Genomic DNA, 20,999 nt, shown 5'->3' on the forward strand with positions numbered 1-20,999 from the left:
GTTTTATGCATTTTGTATTATATACTTAATAAAACATAAAACGTTGGAAAAAAAACATTGCTTGTAAAGCTTCATATCGCTTTATAAAGTTAACCAATGGCAATGGGGACTTGATGTAGTGAACGAGATTTAAGCGTATGGTTTCTTTCAACTCGAAATTATTGGATGACATAATTTTATGACAAATTGACCGTATTATGGCTTATTCATTCGTTTGCTGGCTTTCTATAGAAAATGTCTACAACGTCATTGGTAAAATGACTTCACATATGGCTCTTATGGCTGGATATAATGATACGTTAAACAAATATAATAATCGGGCATAAAATACGTTTGACACTAATCCATCTTTTTTGACACCTCTTCTTTTAATTTCAGTGCACTAACAATCCAAATTAAGAAGAAACCACACCATATATAGTAGTAATATTAAGGACTATCCACACAATATAAAGAAGTATCAAAATCGCATTAAGAAGTATCATCACTACATAAAGGAACAACACCATATAATGAAATAACCGCATAATATTATTCATATATCAGAAGCATATATATACTAACTAAATATATTGACTATATTTCTATTTTGGAACAAGCCACGTTCATTTGTACGAATAAGACTTTCACGGCTTCCCAAACATGACAACCTTTTCCTTCTTTCACGTTAGTAGACTTAGATTTAACGCAACGCTAAGAGTCATTCATTGTGTAAAGACATAATATTATTTTTTGCCGAAAGACATGTTTAGGAACAAATTGTTTCGAAGCTAATTCATGCGGTGCCCTTGATTTTTTGTCCGGGCTATTTCTCAGCAATTAATGACCGGAATTGAATTAAACTTTATGGGAAGCTTCACTACCAAGTGGAGATGTGCATGTTATCAGCCGGTTCTGGTCGGATGATTTTTCACAGAGTTATGGCCCTTTGAAATTTTCCATTAACTGTACATAAAGTGCAATTCTTGTCCGGGCTATTTCTCAGCAACTAATGACTGAAATTCAATAAAACTTTATGGGAAGCTTCACTACCAAGAGGAGATGTGCATATTATCAGACGGTTCTCGTCGGGTGATTTTTCACAGAGTTATGGCCCTTTGAAATTTTCCATTGTACATATAGTGCAATTCTTGTCCGAGCTTTTTCTCAGCAACTTATTACGGGAATTCAATGAAACTTTATGGGAAGCTTCACTACCAACAGGAGATGTGCATATTATCAGCCGGTTATGGTCGGATGATTTTTCCCAGAGTTATGGCCCTTTGAAATTTTCTATAAACTGTACATATAGTGCAGTTATTGTCCGGGCTATTTCTCCCCAACTACTGACTGCAATTCAATGAAGCTTTATGGGAAGCTTAACTACCTTGAGGAGATGCGCATGTTATTTGTGAGTTCTGGTTAGATGATTTATTTAGAGAGTTATGGCCCTTTGAAATTTTTAAGTTGCTAAACCATCCATCGTATTATTTTGTCCAAAGTTATGTAACTCAAGACATTTCCTTTTATCTGAATATATAGTGCAATTTTGTTACAGCCATGGCAGCCATGTTTTTCAACCACCCGGCATCATTTTTGAACTCATCCAAGATATTATCGGGATGATCTCTGACCAAGTTTCATGAAGATCGGACAGCAAATGTGGCCTCTAGAGTGTTAACAAGATTTTACTTAAGCCATATAAGGAAAAATGCCCCGCCCCTTGGACGCCATTTTTTCAAGCAAACATAATTATTTTCAAACTCATCCAAGATATCATTGAGACCAATCTTCTGATCAAATGTCATGAAGATTGGACAATAAGTGTGGCCTCTAGAGTGTTAACAAGGTTTTACTATAGCCATATATAGCCATATAAGGAAAAATGCCCCGCCCCTGGTGGCCATGTTTTTAAAGCAACCAAAACTATTTTCCAACTCATCCAAGATATCATTAGAACAAATCTTCTGACCAAGTTTCATGATGATCGGAAAATAAATGTGGCCTCTAGAGTGTTAACAAGGTTTTACTGGTGGCCATGTTTTTCAATCAACCGGCATCATTTTTGAACTCGTCCAAGATATTATTGGGATGAATCTTCTGACCGAGTTTCATGAAGATCGGACTATAAATGTGGCCTCTAGAGTGTTAACAAGATTTTACTATAGCCTTATATAGCCATATAAGGAAAAATGCCCCGCCCCTTGGCGGCCATGTTTTTCAAGCAAAGGTTACCATTTTCGAACTCATCAAAGATATCAGTGGGACAAATATTCTGAGCAAGTTTCATGAAGATCGGAAAATAAATGTGGCCTCTAGAGTGTTAACAAGATTTTACTATAGCCATATAAGAAAAAATGTCCCGCCCCCTGGCGGCCATGTTTTTCAACCAACCGGCATCATTTTCGAACTCGTCCAAGATATTATTGGGATGAATCTTCTGACCAAGTTTCATGAAGATCAGACAATAAATGTGGCCTCAAGAGTGTTAACAAGATTTTAGTATAGCCATATATAGCCATATAAGGAAAAATGCCCCGCCCCTTGGCAGCCATGTTTTTCAAGCAAACGTAACATTTCGACTCATCCAAGATATCATTGAAACCACTCTTCTGACCGAATTTCATGAAGATTGGACAATAAATGTGGCCTCTAGAGAGTGAACAAGCCAAATGTTGACGTCGCACAACAGACAACGCACGACGGACGACGGACAAAAGGCGATCACAAAAGCTCACCATGAGCACGTTGTGCTCAGGTGAGCTAAAAAGGGTTTTATGTATTATTGTTCCTAATTTCATTTCATCGTACCTCAATAAGTTGTAACTCTGTTGCTCTGCTCTCCTTCCTACCATACAGTTATTAAATTGAATGCGTTTTAATTCCCTTTAATTATTGTTTAATTTGAGTTGACATTCTTTGAGGTTAAATTTCATTTACACTTACATGTATCATTAATATTGCTGGGCCAAGTGTGAGGTTGAGCGTTCTTAAACCGGTTAAAACCACCAGTGCTTTGCATTGAACGTCCCAAGGCGGTGACACCAGCTTTACCCTTCTATGTACATGCATGTTGTTTCGTACTGTTTTGGCAATTGGTCACTTGTCTTAAATGACAGACCACGAACGTGTATATAATAAGAATGCAATACTGACCCAGCAGCTTGAGTTTTACTTCTTTATGTTGTTGTAAGAACGGTGCATCAATTTTGAACAAACTGTTATGTATTATTGGGAGCTGGACTCTGTATTTGCAAAATTAATGATTTACAATAGTAAATAAACGAATCAGTTTTTACATCGATTGGAATGGCTATGTACCCGGTGTGAATCTCATCATTGGACAAGGACTAATCGACTGCGTGTTTTTAGAATGAGACAGATTAGTTTTGAAATCAAATTTCGAACATGCAGCGTATTCAAAAGCACACAAACATAGTTTATCTAAGCTTTTTCAATCAAAAGGGACTGTTTTAAAATTCATTATCAACATAACTTTTTCCGGAAAGACTTAATTTTAATTAAAAGTAGTTCAGTCCAATTTTAGCATCAGTCAACTGGTAACAGTTTCCTCTTATTTTCTCTTACTAAAATACAAGGTATTCAAATCACTTTACTGGCTTTCGGTACATTCCGAATTTAACGGCTGATACAGATGTTTTAAAGGGTTCAAAATCTATTCCTTTTTGTTCAGATATGCTTATTGTTTCCATAGAAAACGTGTCATTAAACATGTTTTTACACGCCATTTTTTATTATATTCATAGGCAAATATTCCTACTGTTTTCCGTTTATTTTTCAATATCAGCCATAAAATTTTAGTAATAGTTATTTATGAACTTTTGTTTACACTCAGTACTAAATACACGATTCTGTCATTAACACCAATGAACGACACAGAATACAGAAAATGCTATAGTTCTAGATGACAAAACATTACATAGACATCGAAAGAAAACCGATCAATAATCATGGAACATTAATGAGTTTGAAATGCTTAGAATATTGCTTTAAACGAATACTTAAAGACTTCACTGTACATGAATTAGTGAAATGTATAGACAGCTAATGTATTTCTCTTACCATATAGCTGAAATGGGAACACATTTTACACCTTTCGTCTATACCTACAAATGAACATAATATAATAGTGCATATGGTAGAAGTGCAAAGTTGATGTGAGCCCATAAAAGTTACATCAACAAATTAGTCAGTAAGCAAAGGAGAATTATTTCCATATGTCCAATATTTGCCTACTTGTAAAATTAAAGTGTTAGATACTTAATACACACGACCAGTGTATTAATGACCATTTACCAAAAGCATTATGTATTCAATACTTTGTATTAGTAAGCATCTTAAATCATAAAGTTCCAGTCTACACTACACATTGCCATACATAAATACATCCTGAACAAACTGCATATGAACTGACAACAAGGAAACTTTTATATTTTTATTTCTATGGAATAATTAAATACAAAAGCAGTTTGTATTTATTTACTTCAACATAAAGATCCACATTAAGAAAAACGATCAAATGGTCAAAAGTAACGCAACGAGATCAAATTCACTTTTACTTATCAAATGATTTTGCAGATTTATATAGGACTTTGTCAAATAGGTGGAAAGAATTCCATGACACACCAGATTTAATAACTAGTGGCAGCACTTCAAGTTTTGCCTCAGATTTATTAGGTAGTTTCCGATTAAATAGAGGACGATAAAACACGCATATAACTTTCATTCAGATTAAAAGAACACAATAAATATTATTCAAACAAACACATTTTGAACAAAATCATCATTCCAAAGCTGTATTAAAACTTGTTCAAGTACAAAAAGAATTAAGTCTATATAACAGCATCTAGAACTATATTTCAATGCATATTTGTTCCAAAGTATTTTAGGATAAACAAATATTACAGACTAAAAAAACATCAATTTTTACTGTAAAATGAACCACTTCAAAATATAATCTGACCCTTACAAACTTGTTGAACATGCTACAGTGCTATTAAATAGTTTGAACTGAAGCAGTAATGTAACTGGGTCTCAGGTTTAACCAGAAACAACTTCAAATAAGTAACATAACCAGTGAATATTGATATGATATCTCTATTAAAATGTTAGCATGAGACAAATCTTCATATTACTTTACTATATACACTATTCAGTAAAGCAATTAACTCACTTTAAGCCTATTCAGATTTAATTTAAAAGAAATAGAAACATCTATAGAAAGGTAAAAAACAATACAATTGTGACAGAGTTAACAGTCAAGGAAGTTGGCAGCCATGAGTAATTCCAACGCTATTTCTGCAGCTATAGGAAACTCCGGTATCTCAGTAGAGCTGTTTGTGTATCGAACCTTATATGTAAAATACATGCACACCTTTTGCAAGACGTGTGACCTGCAAAGAAAAAGAAACAGGTTGTTAAGCTTTTAGTTTAAAAAACAACAACTACTTAAAGAGAATTTTATTTTATTTATAAAGGAGTATCACTGTCAAACTCTTCCTTGTATACTTTAATCTTCTGAGCAGTCTCAGAGAAAGTGTTGAAGTGTAAATTGACAGAAACGCCAGGAATGCAGATAGGTGATGGACTGTCATGTACCATGGAAGCTCAATCTTGAGCACGTTGTTCTCAGAAAGCTCAACATATACTGGCTAATTGTTTCCATGATTTTCTTAAGTCCTATACATTATCGGACAAAGACTGTCTTTTTATTGACTGAGCAAACAACAATTTAACACGGATGAGTGTAGCACTCCTAAACAATGTTTTCAGGCTTGAAATAGAAGCTTGTGTCAAACAAAGCCGTCATAATTCATATCTCATTACATATTACATTATGTACATGTATAGCAACTACAAATGTTCCACTGACACTGATGCCTCCACAACACATATTTGAAACTGACGATACCAATATATTTCTTACAATGAACAAAACGACAAATGACAATAAAGAATAATTCTGCCAAAGTCCAGCTACAATTGGGTCATTTAACTATGAAAATATTGAGGAAGATCCACCAAGCCACTTAAGGAGAGTTAACAAGAGATGTGTTCGTCAGAAACGCAATGCCCCCTATTGCGCCGCTTTGAAAAAAATTGACCTTTGACCTTGAAGAATGACCTTGACCTTGAACTTCCACCACTCAAAATGTGCAGCTTCATGAGAACACCGCTTTGAATATTATTTTTTTTACCTTTGACCTTGAAAGATGACCTTGACCTTGAACTTCCACCACTCAAATTGTGCAGCTTCATGAGAATGCCGCTTTGAAATATATTTTTTTGACCTTTGACCTTGAAGGATGACCTTGACATTGAATTTCCACCACTCAAAATGTGCAGCTTCATGAGGACAACGCTTTGAACAAATATTATTTTTTTTACCTTTGACCTTGAAGGATGACCTTGACCTTGAACTTCTACCACTAAAAATGTGCAGCTTCATGAAAATGCCGCTTATTTTTTTTATTTTTTTTTACCTTTGACCTTGACGGATGACCTTGACCTTGATCTTCCATCACTCAAAATGTGCAGCTTCATGAGGTTCACATGCATGCCAAATATCAAGTTGCTATCTTCAATATTAAAAAAGTTATGGCCAATGTTTAAGTTTTCGGACGGACAGACGCCATATATTTGACATTTGACCTTGAAGGATGATCTTGACCTTCACCTTTCACCACTCAAAATGTGCAGCTCTATGAGATGCACATGCATGCCAAATATCAAGTTGCTATCTTCAATAGTGAAAAAATTAAGGCCAATGTTAAAGTTTTTGGACGGACGGACAGACGCCATTAAGACATTTGACCTTGAAGGATGACCTTGACCTTCACCTTTCACCGCTCAAAATGTGCAGCTTCGTGAGATGCACATGCATGCCAAATATCAAGTTGCTATCATCAATAGTGAAAAAGTTATGGCCAATGTTAACGTTTTTTTCGGACGGACGGACAGACTGACTTACATACTGACGGACAGTTCAACTGCTACCTGCCACCCTACCGGGGGCATAAAACATAAGCATTACATAAAAAATTTAGAAATACGACCATAATCCTACTAAAACTGGTCGCAGCCAGAATTCCCTACTTATCACGTGTCAGTGAGGTATAGATGCCCCAAAATTTATATCTTGTCTAAAAAATCTACTTGTGTCGACGAGAGGGCAGCTATGAGTCATAAGCGCTCACAGACATCAATTGCTGAAGACTTGACCTGATGGAAGGCATGAACTTACTAAGAGAAGAATAGGAGAGACCTAGATGAACAAAACATCTGTCCCTATGACAATCGATGTCCACCACATTCATCTTTTGTCTCAAAACACCCCTTTAATTTATCAAACCCAAACTCTTTCTGGATAACTTTAGACCTTGTTCCACCTTGACCGTTTAGGAAATGAGAATGGTGACACAGGCGACACTACATCTCGTCAAGATACTAATTTGCGGTATAAACTGTCTTAAAATTGAATCATGAATGAGAAAATTACAGCTTGAGGTAGCTGCATTTATAGACAATTTTGACTTTTGATATCAAGTTGCAACCCTGACCTCTGACGTAGGAAGACAGGTTTTACACATGCAATGCCATGTCCTCATAATTTTCATATCAGGTATCTTAAAGAAGCATGATGAATGACAAAGTTACAGTACAAATAAGGTGTTATAAGGCCAAATTTGATATTTTAAGTGTGACCTTGACCTTTATGGTTAAAGACCCCTGTATTAAATCACAAATTGCCTGATGATGAATCATGTTTTTGCCAAATTATTTTAAATACATAAATTAATGGCAATTTATGGCTGAGACAGGAATTTTAAAACTGTTCTATAACCAATCATGACTTTTGATATCTTACTGTGACCTTGCCCTTTGAGGGAGGGAAATGTGTGATACACACAACATACCTTCCCACGATGATGGTCATTTGGGTTATTTTAATATTAAATGATACACGGCTAAATTAAGAGTCCAGAAAAGCTGTTTTATGGCCAAATTTGACCTAGTACCTCTGGGTGTGACCTTGACCTATGAGGTCTGGAACTGGGTATAACATAGACACACCATCATTTAATTATTAACATTTTTGCCAAGTTATTTAAAAGCCATCAGTATTTATGGCTGAGAAAGGAATTCCAAAGCTGTCACATGGCAAGATCTGTCTTTCTACCTTGAAGTTTGACCTTAACTTTTAATGTAGGGAGACAGATGTTGCACACAACAAGTCATCCTAGGATGGTAAATATACATTTGTGGAAAGGTATTGAAATCCATTCATTAATGGGAAAGTTATGGCTGAGACAGTTAGTTTGGCACAGACAAACAGAGGCACAGCATGACTTCGTCAAAGGGGTAAGTGTGGGCAAACACATTATTTACACATTTAGGTCATTCAGATTTGAAAATGTTTTGAGTGAAATCCATCTAGCCGTTAATGTAGAGTAGAAAACACAAGCTGCAGGAAGTATGCATGTCTGTAGAGATGAATGAAAAGGGAAATGCTTCATGCACCCCACTTAGTTGGAGTATACCAAATAAATGACAGATAACCACATTTTCAGCATTCAGAATTCAATACTTACGGTATTTCTCTGAAGTTAATTTCATTTGTTTCATTCTCTGCAAATTGTCCTGAAAAAAAATTGTTTACTGACTTTACTCTACACATGGTAGTTTTAAACAAAAACTTACGAGTAAGATACTTAACACAAAGCTAGTTATTAATATTTGTCAGAAAAAATGAATGTATGGTGACAATTCTAAGTAAATGTTAAGAACCATCAAACCATTCTGAAATCAATCAATAGTAAACATATAAGAATCTGTTGTCACATTGGACATAAATGAACGAGTATTACAGAAGCTGGAATTACAGCATAAAATAAAGTATGATCAGAATTCACCAATTTAATAAGTGTCGATTACAAAACATAATATAGATAGATAGATAGATTTATTCGGCATATACATGTAAAATAATAACATAAATAATTTATCACATTTTGCATAAGAACAAGATAAATTTAAAACAAACACATATACTGAGCACTAAAAATATCACAGATAGAATTGAAATCATGAGGTTTACATGTGTGTTACATTTACAGTACCTTAATACAATTTCTCAGATGCTTAAAACAAAATAGATTAGAACAAACACATATATTTAGCATCACAGAATTAAAATTGACTCAATGAGGTAAAATTTTGAGATACATTCACATACATTTAATAAAATTTACAATTTTAACAAAGAAGTTTAAACCAAATTCAGCTTAAGACAATCTCATACATTGAACACAAAAATATCACAGATTAAATTGACTTCATATGGTATACAAGTATAGGTACATTAACATTAGACTGTTTACTTATAGTTTATTTTAGTCTAATATAAGGACATGTACTGCCAGGAAAGCCCTTGAAAGTCTTGCGACTTATTTACAAAGGGGTCCTTTACATTACTGCTTCATACAGCACATAAACTAGATAGCAGCTAGCTATAGTCATATTATGTTAAATGCCCTTAAGCTCATAAGCTCTTAACTTACTAACTATTTTATTAAAGATTGCTATGTGTACCATGCTATGCATGATTTCTTTATCATTTCAAATGATAAGTTGCAATAATTCCTAGCAACCATTAACAGTGCTCAAGCTAAGATTTGAAAAGGGCAGGGGGGCTATTTTGACAAAAGGGCACTTTCAACGCCCAGAATTTTGTCAAAAGGGCACTTTCGAGCGCACGGTCGTATCTGGAATGCTCCATGTTGAATATTTATGTGAATGTTATTAATAATTGTCAGAATATATTATTGCCATTATTATTAAACCATGCAAATGAAATGCCTACAATGAGGAATACATTAATTACAATGTAATAAGAGATTTATGAACTATAATATGTATAAAAAAAACAAGATGTGCTTGTGAAGCACTATGTCCCCCCATATATTTGACCTTTGACCTTGAAATATGACCTTGTCCTTGACCTTTTACCACTCAAAATGTGCAGCTCCATGAGATACACATGCATGCCAAATATGAAGTTGCTGTCTTCAATATTGCAAAAGTTATGGCAAATGTTAAAGTTTGATGCAAACCAACCAACAAACAAACAAACCAACAGACAGGGCAAAAACAATATGCCCCCACTATAGTGTTGGGGGACATAAAAATATATATACACAAGAAACCGTCGAGACGGGTGATGCTCCTCAAAGGTTTTTTTGTCACAATATTGCACTATATATTTAGATAAAAGGAAACGTCTTGACGGGCATAACTTTGGACAAAATAATAAGATGGATGGTTTAGCAACTTAAAAATTTCAAAGGGCCATAACTCTCTAATAAATTATCTAACCAGAACCCACAAATAACATGCGCATCTCCTCAAGGTAGTTAAGCTTCCCATAAAGCTTCATTGAATTTTAGTCAGTAGTTGGGGAGAAATAGCCCGGACAAGAATTGCACTATATGTACAGTTTATAGAAAATTTCAAAGGACCATAACTCTGTGAAAAATCATCCGACCATAACCGGCTGATAATATGCACATCTCCTCTTGATAGTGAAGCTTCCCATAAAGTTTAATTGAATTCCGGTCATTAATTGCTGAGAAAAAGCCCGGACAAGAAATGCACTCTATGTACAGTTAATGGAAAATTTCAAAGGGCCATTACTCTGTGAAAAATATAAAATTGCTAGCCACTCAAAATGTGCAGCTCCATGAGATACACATGCATGCCAAATATCAAGTTGCTTTCTTCAATATTTCAAAAGTATTCATAAAATAAGCGATTTGGGCCACATATATTTGACCTCTGACCTTGAAGGATGACCTTGACCTCAAAATGTGCAGCTCCATGAGATACACATGCATGCCAAATATCAAGTTGCTATCAGGGCCGTGGGCATTTTGGAGGTATTGTTCTTCGTTAAAACTTTCTCATACAATTTAACTAAAAGCTGTAGTTGCATCAGCAGAAAAAAAGTATTCACCTTTAAAATTAATCAAACATTTTTACTATATTGTTAATGTTTACTTCCATATATTTTACACTACTTCCCTTTTGCTACTGTAGAAATTAGCTCACCTCCCTCGTGACACGGCTACTGAATATCTGTTGAGGTCAATCTACAACACTGACGTTCTTGTTGGAGACATAGTGGAGAAAACAATTGCTCAGCATGTTGCCATGGCGACACCGAAGGATAAAGTTTGTAGTTGCATTATTTTTACTTTTGCGGTCTTCTTTTACACTAATTGGTTTAAATTATTTTGATGTTTTCCTCGTTATGACAAATAGGTATAGATTCGTGAATTGCTGTTATTAAGTCTACATGATCTTGAATTTAAGTTCCAAAACTTTCGGTCATAAAATCTATAAAAAATATATCTATAAAGTAGCACATTTCACGAATTTTAAATAAATGTACAGGAAATCTCTGTTTATAATAATTTATTTCAATGTTACGAGCCTAAGAAGTGTTCTAATTAAGATTTATATGAACTATTATTTTCAAATGGCGAAAATAAAAAAGGCATTGGAAAATATTCAAACATGAGTGAATACCCGACAAAAGTATTAGTAATTAACAAAATAATTAATTAATAAAAACGCACAGGCTAATCAGGGACGACAGTTTTCACTTTGACTGGTTAATCGATTCCGCTAAAAGAAAAATGGCATAAAAGCTGAAAGTGCCGGCCATGAATAGCCTGTGCGGACGACACGTAAGGCAAATGCATTAAGTCATGTTTTCATAGAGAGCTACTCATAAATTAATACATCCACTGTTATCATATTCCCCATATGGCTTATTGTAGGTGGTGCCTGTAGCCCTCGTTGCCGCGGTGACCAAGTGTACCTTATCAGAGGCGAAGACCACACTCTCTAGACAGCCGGTCATACGGACAGCTATCGTAAATGCCCTTCAAAATGTCGGGAAATGAATGCATGAGACACACTGATATTTGGTATATTAAACACACATTTTTTTGTTAATGTGGACCGTTCAGAGCAAGTTTCTTCATATGTTTTAAAGTCGAGAAGGAAGTTATACCCACTTTATACCGTACAAGTATGTACTATTACAGTGTATTACTTGGAATATAAAACACATCAGACAACGCGTTGGCTTATTTTTACTCATGAACCTTATAAACCAAGCAGGTTGCATATTTTAATAAAACGAGAGTATGCAGTACCTGCTTGTCCATGTTCATCAACGTTCAAATTTGTTATAACTTATCAATGCTTGCACATTTAACCGTAACTCATCCGTATGAACGCCTATGCAAAGAATAATAAATTACCTAAACATTCGTTCCATGCTTTACGCTCATTAATCGGCTCATGTGTAATGAAAGAAGATTTGTTATTGTCTGAATATTAATTAACACCGTTATTTATTACGGAAACGAGCCCTGTTAACTTATTTGTTAATACACCATTTTTGAATACTTCGGTAGCTTTCATCATGGACGGAGTGCTTTGGACAAGACGATAAGAAATCACCGCCTATGTGTTGTTACGTCATTTCCTCCTTTCTCAAGTGCCAGGTTTATATTGATTCTCAGCATCAAAATACTGTCAAATTATATCGAGAAAAATGAAAATATTAAAGGAATAAAAGTAAACAACCTTGACATAAAACAAACCCTTTTTGCAGATGACAAAACATACTTCATTGATGGAACAATTAACTCATTCACTGCTTTAATAAACGCAATACAAGACTTAAGTGAAATATCCGGCTTAAAACTAAATACCCAAAAATCTACAGTAATGCGTGTTGGTTCACTTAAACATTCACTAATTAAATTTAAGGGTACACAAACTTTATCTGGACCTCTGATGGAGCTAAAACGCTTGGTTTCTATTTCACAAATGACGAAAATCTCGATATGGCAAAAAACATTCAACCAAAATTACAAGAATTTACAAAATGCTTAAAACAATGGGAACATAGAAAATTAACATTAGTGGGAAAACTCACTTTGGTCAAAACATTTGCGCTGTCCAAAATAATGTACTATCTGACCATGCTTCCAACCCCCAAAAACGATTCAATACAAACAATTATTAAACATATTTTCCAATTTATGTGGAATGGCAAATCTAAAAAAAATCAAAAGAACAACATTAGTTAAACCTATTGAACAAGATGGACTCAATTTAACAGATATACATGCTTTTATACATTCCAATAAGGCTAGTTGGGTCAAATGATTGACAGACACAAACAATAAAGGCCAATGAAAAATCTTTTACCAGAAAGAATTAAATAAATATGGTGGCGATCTGGTGTTTGAGTGTCCTTTAGAAGAAAAACATATTATCACCAATTTAAAAAACGAATTTCTTAGAGATATTCTCTGATCATGGAACAAAATTAAATCATATGATAAAGCAGGACGCATCAATAAAACAATGTTATGGAATAATTCAACAAAAGAACAGAGTAATCAACATACTTTTTTCTACAGTAATTGGTAAAAAAGAGGCATTAAATTCTTAGAACACATATTTGACTTCAGGTCAAAAACCTTTTACAATTTTGACACATTTAAAAATGTGTACGATATTCCTACAAATGATTACCTCAAATATTACACACTCATCAAAAGTATTCCAAAAAGCTACAAACAAAAACAAAGTGAATAAGATGTTTTTAACTACAACAATGACACATTACTTGAAAAGGTGCTAAGTACAAAGAAAGCATGCAAATATTTATATAACCTACAACAAACCTTTGATGAAAATAAACCTAAACAGCAGCAAACATGGGAAAGTATCATGACTTCGTATAACTATAATATTGATTGGAAGAACACATATCAAATACCATTTAAAGCCACAATTGACAATAACTTACGCAACTTTCAATACAAAATTCTCCAACGTACATTACCTACTAATGCATACCTGTATAAATGTAAATTAACAACTTCAAATCTATGCTCATTCTGCTCTAGTTATAAAGAAAGTTTAATACATATTTTTTATGAATGTAATATTGTACAACCAATATGGAGAGATCTTGAATACTATTTAGCAAGTAAAGATATATACATCGACCTTAACGTGCTTGACATAGTTTTTTTGGACAAAAAAGGTGGTGCAAATAATATGGTAATATACTACATACTCATTTTTATGAAATCATATATATTCAGTGTTAAAAATAGACACGAATCTCTAAATATTGAGATTTTCAAAAAAGCTCTCACAATGAAAAAAAATGGAAGAAACAATAGCGTTTGAAAGAAATAAAATAGACTTACACAAAAACAAATGGCAGAAATTTGTTACACTCTAACATGGTCTTGCCTATATCGTAGTATTTCTTTCCGTCTTACCTTTTCCATGTTTTTCCCTACTGAAACTCCTTAAGGAATTTTCTATGGTCCTTCTCTTTTTCATTTTTTTATATAATATTTTTTTAAGCATCATCTCTAAAATTGACTTCAACTTTTATGCAAAAATTGTATATAATATGAACACACTTTAATAACAATAATTGATATGTTGATGTTGTCAATGTATAACCTTGTTTTTCATATGTATACGAGATGCATGTTTAAATTGAATAAAAAAAAGGTTTATATTGCACGTTTCTTAAACTGCTTACTTAAAGGGACCTATTCACGTTTTGGTAAATTGACAAAATAATATAAAAAATGTTTAATATTTGCAAATTGTTGTTGTACTTATGCTATTTGCGAGGAAACATTAATACTGAACATTTATCAAGCTCTAAAATATTCATTATTTTGCATCTTTTGACTATTACAAAATCCGACAATTATAAAGCATTACAAAGGCAAAACAATTTAATAATTTGGAGAGTTATCGCTATATAATGGGACATGACGATGATTACTTATAATAGTATGAAATACGTCATGGACTATATTATTTCCAACACGGATGGTCGAGTGGTTTGAACGCTAGACTTACTCCAAGGATCAGTGGTTCGAGCCCAATTGTGGATTTTTCCTTTCTTTAATTTTATTCTTGAAGTGATCCTCTGGTATTTCTGTTGAATTTCTTGAGTGTTTCCATATTTTTCTCACGACATTTGTTAAGATTGCATATGATTTATCAAAGGGACTTTTTCACAGATTATGTCATGTTTTGAAGTTTGTCATTAAATGCTTTTAATTGATAAACGTGTGCCATGCTAACTGGTAATGTTGTTTAAATCAAATATCATCGACTTCAACTTATATAAACTAACGAATAAATGCACTGAAAACTAAATTGTATTCAGATTACTAAACTAAATGAATTCAACAAATGTATCTTGTGCGCAGACACGTACTGGTATGTGAAAATATGTTTTGCTATCAAGACTTTAAAGGATGGATGCATAAATAAGTTTAATACACTAGAAGTATACCGAGTTTCTCGTCCAACCTGTCATTAGTGTAATCGTAACTCAACACGGTCAGGTAACGCCCCAGTCTCGTAACACGCATGTCTTATGAAAACTTGAACTTTTGCATCTGCTAAATGCCATCGTCCGATATGATTCTTTTGGCTGGCGTTCCGATGTATCAAGATTAAGAATGCTGCTGTAAAGACGCACACTCGCCTTTGGATATACGTGTCTTACAAGCACGTTCTGAAGTGTCTGGTGGATATTTTATAGGATTTTATTCGCTTGAATAATTCTTAATCTATGATGACTTTCAAGCGATGTGTATTTCTGTTTTCAGGTAAGTGTTTACTTAACAAGATCTTATTTTATTGTAGTACACCTCGTTTATTTTATGATTCTAATCCATATTTTACAGTGTTTGACATCAAATCATGTATTAAGTGTGCTTATTATGCGTAAAGTGACCCTAACACACAACATACCGAGCTCATAAACCCGCAATATCCGGTAAACGTTCAAAATTTGAAAGTACAGCTATGCATGTATTTCAATTAAACAATCTTGTTGGACAATGTTATTTTTTTAAGAAATTTATTAACCTAGTAGTGAATCTTGAGATTTCATATTTAACCATGCAAACGACAATAACTTATTTATAGAATATATAGTTGTTATTTTAGCCATAACGACTTTTTTCGAGCACTAACTTATTTATAGAATATATAGTTGTTATTTTAGCCATTTACGGCTTGTTGCGAGCACTACATTCAACCCCTTTACTGTTTGATTTTATATAACGAATTCAGATGAATTCAGATTTTAAACTACGAATTAAGATGAACACAACATGTTATTATTAAATGTATGTAGGTTAAACTGAAAATCTTCATTAGTGACTTTATTACAGAAGTGCAGACAGGTTGAAGTTCAAGGTCATTTATATTTAAGATAGATACATGTATCGAAATTCTTTTTTAAGGCGAAGTATTTAAATTTTCTTCTATAAAAAAGTCTAATCATTATTGCTATGATATTGAAGAAACCCACCTGTTATTGTGTGTAACAATTACAGGTTTGCGAACATCTAAGCTTTCAGAACATTTAGAAATAACCGAATGCTATTGAAATGAATAAAAAAAACTAAAGTAATCAATTAAGTAATTAATTAATTACTTCATTAATAAATGTGTTTTATTTAAAGTCCATATTGACATTCGAATAAGAAAAACACGATATCGCAAATCAAATCCTTCGTTGACATCTAGGTTGTAATTGCGCTCGTCAAGTAAAGAAAGAAAATGCGCATTCGTCTCGTTAGGAATTTCTGCAGTCGGTAAAATACCTTTTAGTATGGAGTCGTACAACTACGGAATTCGGTTAGTACAACATTGAAAGTTAACGGTTGACCTTCGAGACAGACATATAAAAAACAAATGGACGCGTGGTACGATACTTGATAATTTAAAACGATAAGCGAAAATATAGGACGTCTTTATTGACTCCGGCAAAGCAATAGGAAAATTGCTGAGGACTGTCATAGATTGCAGAATCAAGAGTTCGGCAGAAAATAGATAAGTGCTCTCTTTTTATCGGGTGAAAGTAAACAGATGCCATACATACATTCAGTGGCATTCAAGTCTTAACACCTTTCGCTATTGCATTTTTCTTGTCTAATAGTTGTTTGCACGAAAATCCCATTTTCGGATTGACATTCTGAGTTAATATAAATTTAACATCTTCGTACGAAAGTGCGTCCAGACCAGAGTAGCTCCATCCTAGCTTGCGCATCCGCTAATCTGGTCAGTAGCTACCCAGTCCGACTTAAGACCACGTCACATTATAACGGACAGCGTAGCTCCTGACCAGGCTAAGCGATTGAACGCGGATCAGTTAATATTGGTCTTCAATAACAAATAATGTGCGAAATATGTAGCCATAATGACCGTTCCAAAAAAGCCAGTAATGTTTTAATGTGTGTGTGCTTTTTGCAGTGTTTTTTGTGCTGTGTCGATTTTGCCTGCCATAAATAAAGGGACTTGCCTGTGTTTGTATCCATAATGCTGTTGTGACCTGATCATCAAACAACGAATAGAATACCCAACAATTATTATTATTTCAGTTTTAAATAATAAATACTGAATAAATAAATAAATATATATATATATATATTAATAAATAAATAAATTAATTAATACATTAGATAGGTACATAATTTTAAAAATAATAATATCTTGATTAAACAGTAGGAAAAGATTACGAGTAAACAAGTTCTCGCTTAATTTTGCTCGAGACTCAGATTAATAAGATATTGCATTTGCTCTCTCCCACGGAATACGGTTAGGGCCATCGTGGTTACACATTAAAATCCAGAGGGCGATAGTGCGATGGCGACAATGCGACAGCAAGATAGTATGATGGCGACAATACGATAGTCATATCGTACTGTCGCCATCGTATCATCGCATTGTCGCCATCGTACTATCGCATATATCATTGCCAAAAAGAACGAAAATAAACAGACATTGACACACGTGAATTGTCGGAGATGTTTGCAAAGATGTCAACTTTAAGTCACGTATCATAGATCCAAATTTAGTTCAGATTTATGAAAGTCTACCCCTAATTGGAACTATAGGCAGAAAATATTAATATAAATGTTTAGATTGCCTAACTGACGTATATTTGTACCTGTATGAATCCATTGCTTTACATTTACAATGATTTTCAAGCAATAAACAAACAACAAAAGATACAAATAAGCTGGCAATTAACAAAGGGTCAAAACGGATATAATTATGAAACCTCAAAGTTCAATGAAAATGATCTAAAATGCATCCGAGTGGGCATAAATCAGCTGTAATAGTGAGCTTTTAAGTTCATAAATGAACTGCACTCCTGTCATACCTTGACATCTTTGGCACTGCACCGGGTCATATCATTTTTTCATCAACATGTTGAATGTAGAGTCGAATTTCTCCACCAATACGATTTTTAAGAAACCCTGGCGGATATGTTACTCGGGGACATTGGTTGATATCATTTTCGGTGCAAAAACTTTTTCACTGGCATACCTGTAAAGAATTTTGTAAATAAAGTGCTGAATAGGGGACAAAGCCCTGCATCGTCGACTTCAAATAGCAATATTTCAATAAATCCTGAATAATAATAACCAGGATTTTTCTAAGATACATGATAATACCTCCTTTGCATATACCAAAACATATTTTAATTAAAAAATGCCTTTAAACAATAATACACATGGATTTACTTACCCTACCGAAATTCAGCGAAATTTATCGGAAACTTTTCCAAGCACGTCCAATTTTTCACATCATATCGGGTTTCCGGGGGTGAACAGGAGCGTCATGGCGCATTCTTCATTAATGACTCGTCATATTAGTTGGCAAAACTGAAATATGTTATGCGACGAATGCTTCTGTAATTTATCATATGATTAGTCATTATTGATTAGACATATCCGTACTAATAAAAATAGCCTTTCAGCTGTTTTTTATCTTTACGTGAGCAAAATCATGTTTTATTTTGCTTAGGAATAATGCACAATGCAGAAACTCTCCCGTCTGATATACCAACTATATTTTTATATTCGTCAACAAACACACCGATGTCAATGTGTTTCGTCTGTAAATTGGTCATTACTGCAACTTGCACTTGAAAAAGTGCTGAAGATGGAAACTTTAACAACAAAAATAATAAATCAAAATAGAAGAAATGCTGATAGAAATATGTTTACTTATTGCTATTCTGAGTTAAAATTTCGTTTTTTGTCTTTTCTTTGAAACAAAACGTGGTTTACGTTACCTTTTTCAACTAACCCAACCAAGTGTGTGTTTATTATTTTACCACTCTCTTTGTCAACAATTTAACAAGGTTACCTGAAGCTGTCGATGACCTTATGTTTTGTGCAGGAAGTTTGCGTTGAGTCCTTGTAAACAACGAAGCGAAATCTCAGCTCTAAGGTCTCCATTTAAATGTTAACGCTGACAGATGGTAGGTTATACAGAGCATTTGTGAAAAGCAGATGCTGTGTTGCTGTTAGACGTAGAGAACAATATTACAATAGATTTGCGACAAAAGGCATTCAAATGTTAATTATATTGGCGAATGTGAATTCGGTGATGATTATTCTGTTTGGATGTGTGTTGTTCGCAACAGGTACGGATTTATTACATTTGAACATTTGAACACAGTTTCAAAAGAATGTAGCAGTATGTAGCATTGTGATTTTTTCTGTTGCCGTTGATGATAAAAGTCTCAGCTTCAAAATCAACTCATATCTTACCTTAAATATTTTACATTTAGCAACTTACTTCTATAACAAAACGCGGCTCATGTCTATGAAGTATATTATTTAACCTCACAGAGATTCTGTTATTGTTTATTGCTTAATGTATACAACCATTCTTTGCTTACACGTGGCATATGTACTAATCGAGCTTAACATTTTTCATATAAGAATGATTTGGAATTAAAAAAAACAGTTTGCACATAAGTTTGACCAAACATAAATAATCATCATACTGAAAGTATGCTTACAGATGTTGATATTATGCGTTTTACCCCCTTTTTATTTACAGTTATTACAACATCTTTTTAGTGTTAACACTTGCTAGTAATTTATTGTGTATAATTGTCAAATCATTAAAAACATGGTTTGCTGTGAATCAGTTGCCGCTGTTTTTTTGAGTGCAACAACGAGTTTCTCAAAAACTCCGTTATCAAGCAATACGGACAAATGCGATGCTCTTACTCGGATTGCAACCCTGAGGAACTTCTTTTCTTCGCGCACACACTGTTTCCTTTGTGACAACAAATTGTCTTGGCCATTTATAATGCTGAATGACTAGTGTCGTTTTATTCAAGTTTAACAAGTTAACAAGTTATTTAAACATAACATCACAAGGCCAAAAGCCCAAGTGGACAAATTAAGCGTACAGTGTTTACAAAGTAACCAGTCATGTTTGTACAAAGTAGTATTACTTTCAATTGCAACAATACATATAGTAATAAATATTATTATGCCACTACTGCACATTTACGTTGCAGACGCTGACATGATATTTTAAAGTGTTATCGCATACTCCATCCGATAACACTCGAGAACGACGTAGCTCGAAGGCATACTTAGTAAATGAAAAACGTATGTGGAGTTTTCTTCACCCGGTGTAATTATAGCCTCTTTTCAACAAAGCTACTATTTAGTACAATACAAAAATTGTCTAAAATGCACCATGGATACTAAAATATAAAACGAATTGTAAATAATATAAACCGGATTAGCCTTCAAAAAATGATTCCTCTCTAGACTTAGTCAGAATGTTGATCTTGACAATATGAAGGCCATGTTTGCATCTTGGTAACATTGTCTAATAGCCATTGATTCGAATCTTCGACTTGAACTTTTTGTACATCTTGCTGCAAAAGAAACATGCCCAAAAGCCAGTGTACTTAACCAAAACACTTGTGTATGAAGAACCTGCCAACAAGATACTGCTGCTAGTCATATGACATTGCTCAACAATTGGCGACAGCTTTTATTTACAGGAACCTTTTCCCGTAATCTTTACTGTGAATG

At 33.9% G+C, this 20,999-nt stretch overlaps 2 protein-coding genes and 2 long non-coding RNA genes across 8 annotated transcripts in view; 2 read left to right on the plus strand and 2 right to left on the minus strand.

The window, feature by feature from the left end:
• Positions 1 to 20,999, minus strand: part of LOC127861513 (uncharacterized) — a 170,923-nt gene that overhangs the window by 51,365 nt on the left and 98,559 nt on the right. The gene's annotated exons all lie outside the window — the stretch shown is intronic.
• LOC127861501 (neurogenic locus notch homolog protein 1-like) overlaps positions 1 to 20,999 on the plus strand; it is an 80,689-nt gene that overhangs the window by 43,393 nt on the left and 16,297 nt on the right. Inside the window, exon 1 of one of the 4 annotated variants that reach the window (XM_052400056.1) lies at positions 15,574 to 15,740. The exons of 2 other annotated variants lie outside the window; for them this stretch is intronic. In XM_052400056.1, coding sequence (XP_052256016.1) covers positions 15,704 to 15,740 — 37 coding nt within the window. In that variant the 5' untranslated portion in view covers positions 15,574 to 15,703. Of the gene's footprint in view, positions 1 to 15,573; positions 15,741 to 19,403; positions 19,580 to 20,999 lie in introns of those variants that run through there. One more of the 4 variants, XM_052400054.1, reaches the window with a different exon arrangement.
• The window catches only part of LOC127861506 (elongin-C), an 80,821-nt gene continuing 64,788 nt past the window's right edge, over positions 4,967 to 20,999 (minus strand). The window contains exons 3-4 of one of the 2 annotated variants that reach the window (XM_052400071.1): positions 8,592 to 8,640; positions 4,967 to 5,393 (exon numbers count right to left, since the gene is read on the minus strand). In XM_052400071.1, the coding sequence (XP_052256031.1) occupies positions 5,252 to 5,393; positions 8,592 to 8,640 (191 nt within the window). In that variant the 3' untranslated portion in view covers positions 4,967 to 5,251. The remainder of the gene's footprint in view (positions 5,394 to 8,591; positions 8,641 to 20,999) is intronic. The other variant, XM_052400069.1, reaches the window with a different exon arrangement.
• On the plus strand, positions 11,127 to 12,144 carry LOC127861509 (uncharacterized). The gene is made up of 2 exons (XR_008040245.1): positions 11,127 to 11,229; positions 11,841 to 12,144. It is a non-coding gene; the product is annotated as an uncharacterized LOC127861509 (long non-coding RNA).

Source organism: Dreissena polymorpha, chromosome 16 (assembly GCF_020536995.1).
Source record: "Dreissena polymorpha isolate Duluth1 chromosome 16, UMN_Dpol_1.0, whole genome shotgun sequence".
In the NCBI taxonomy this organism is placed as follows: Eukaryota; Metazoa; Mollusca; class Bivalvia; order Myida; family Dreissenidae; genus Dreissena; species Dreissena polymorpha.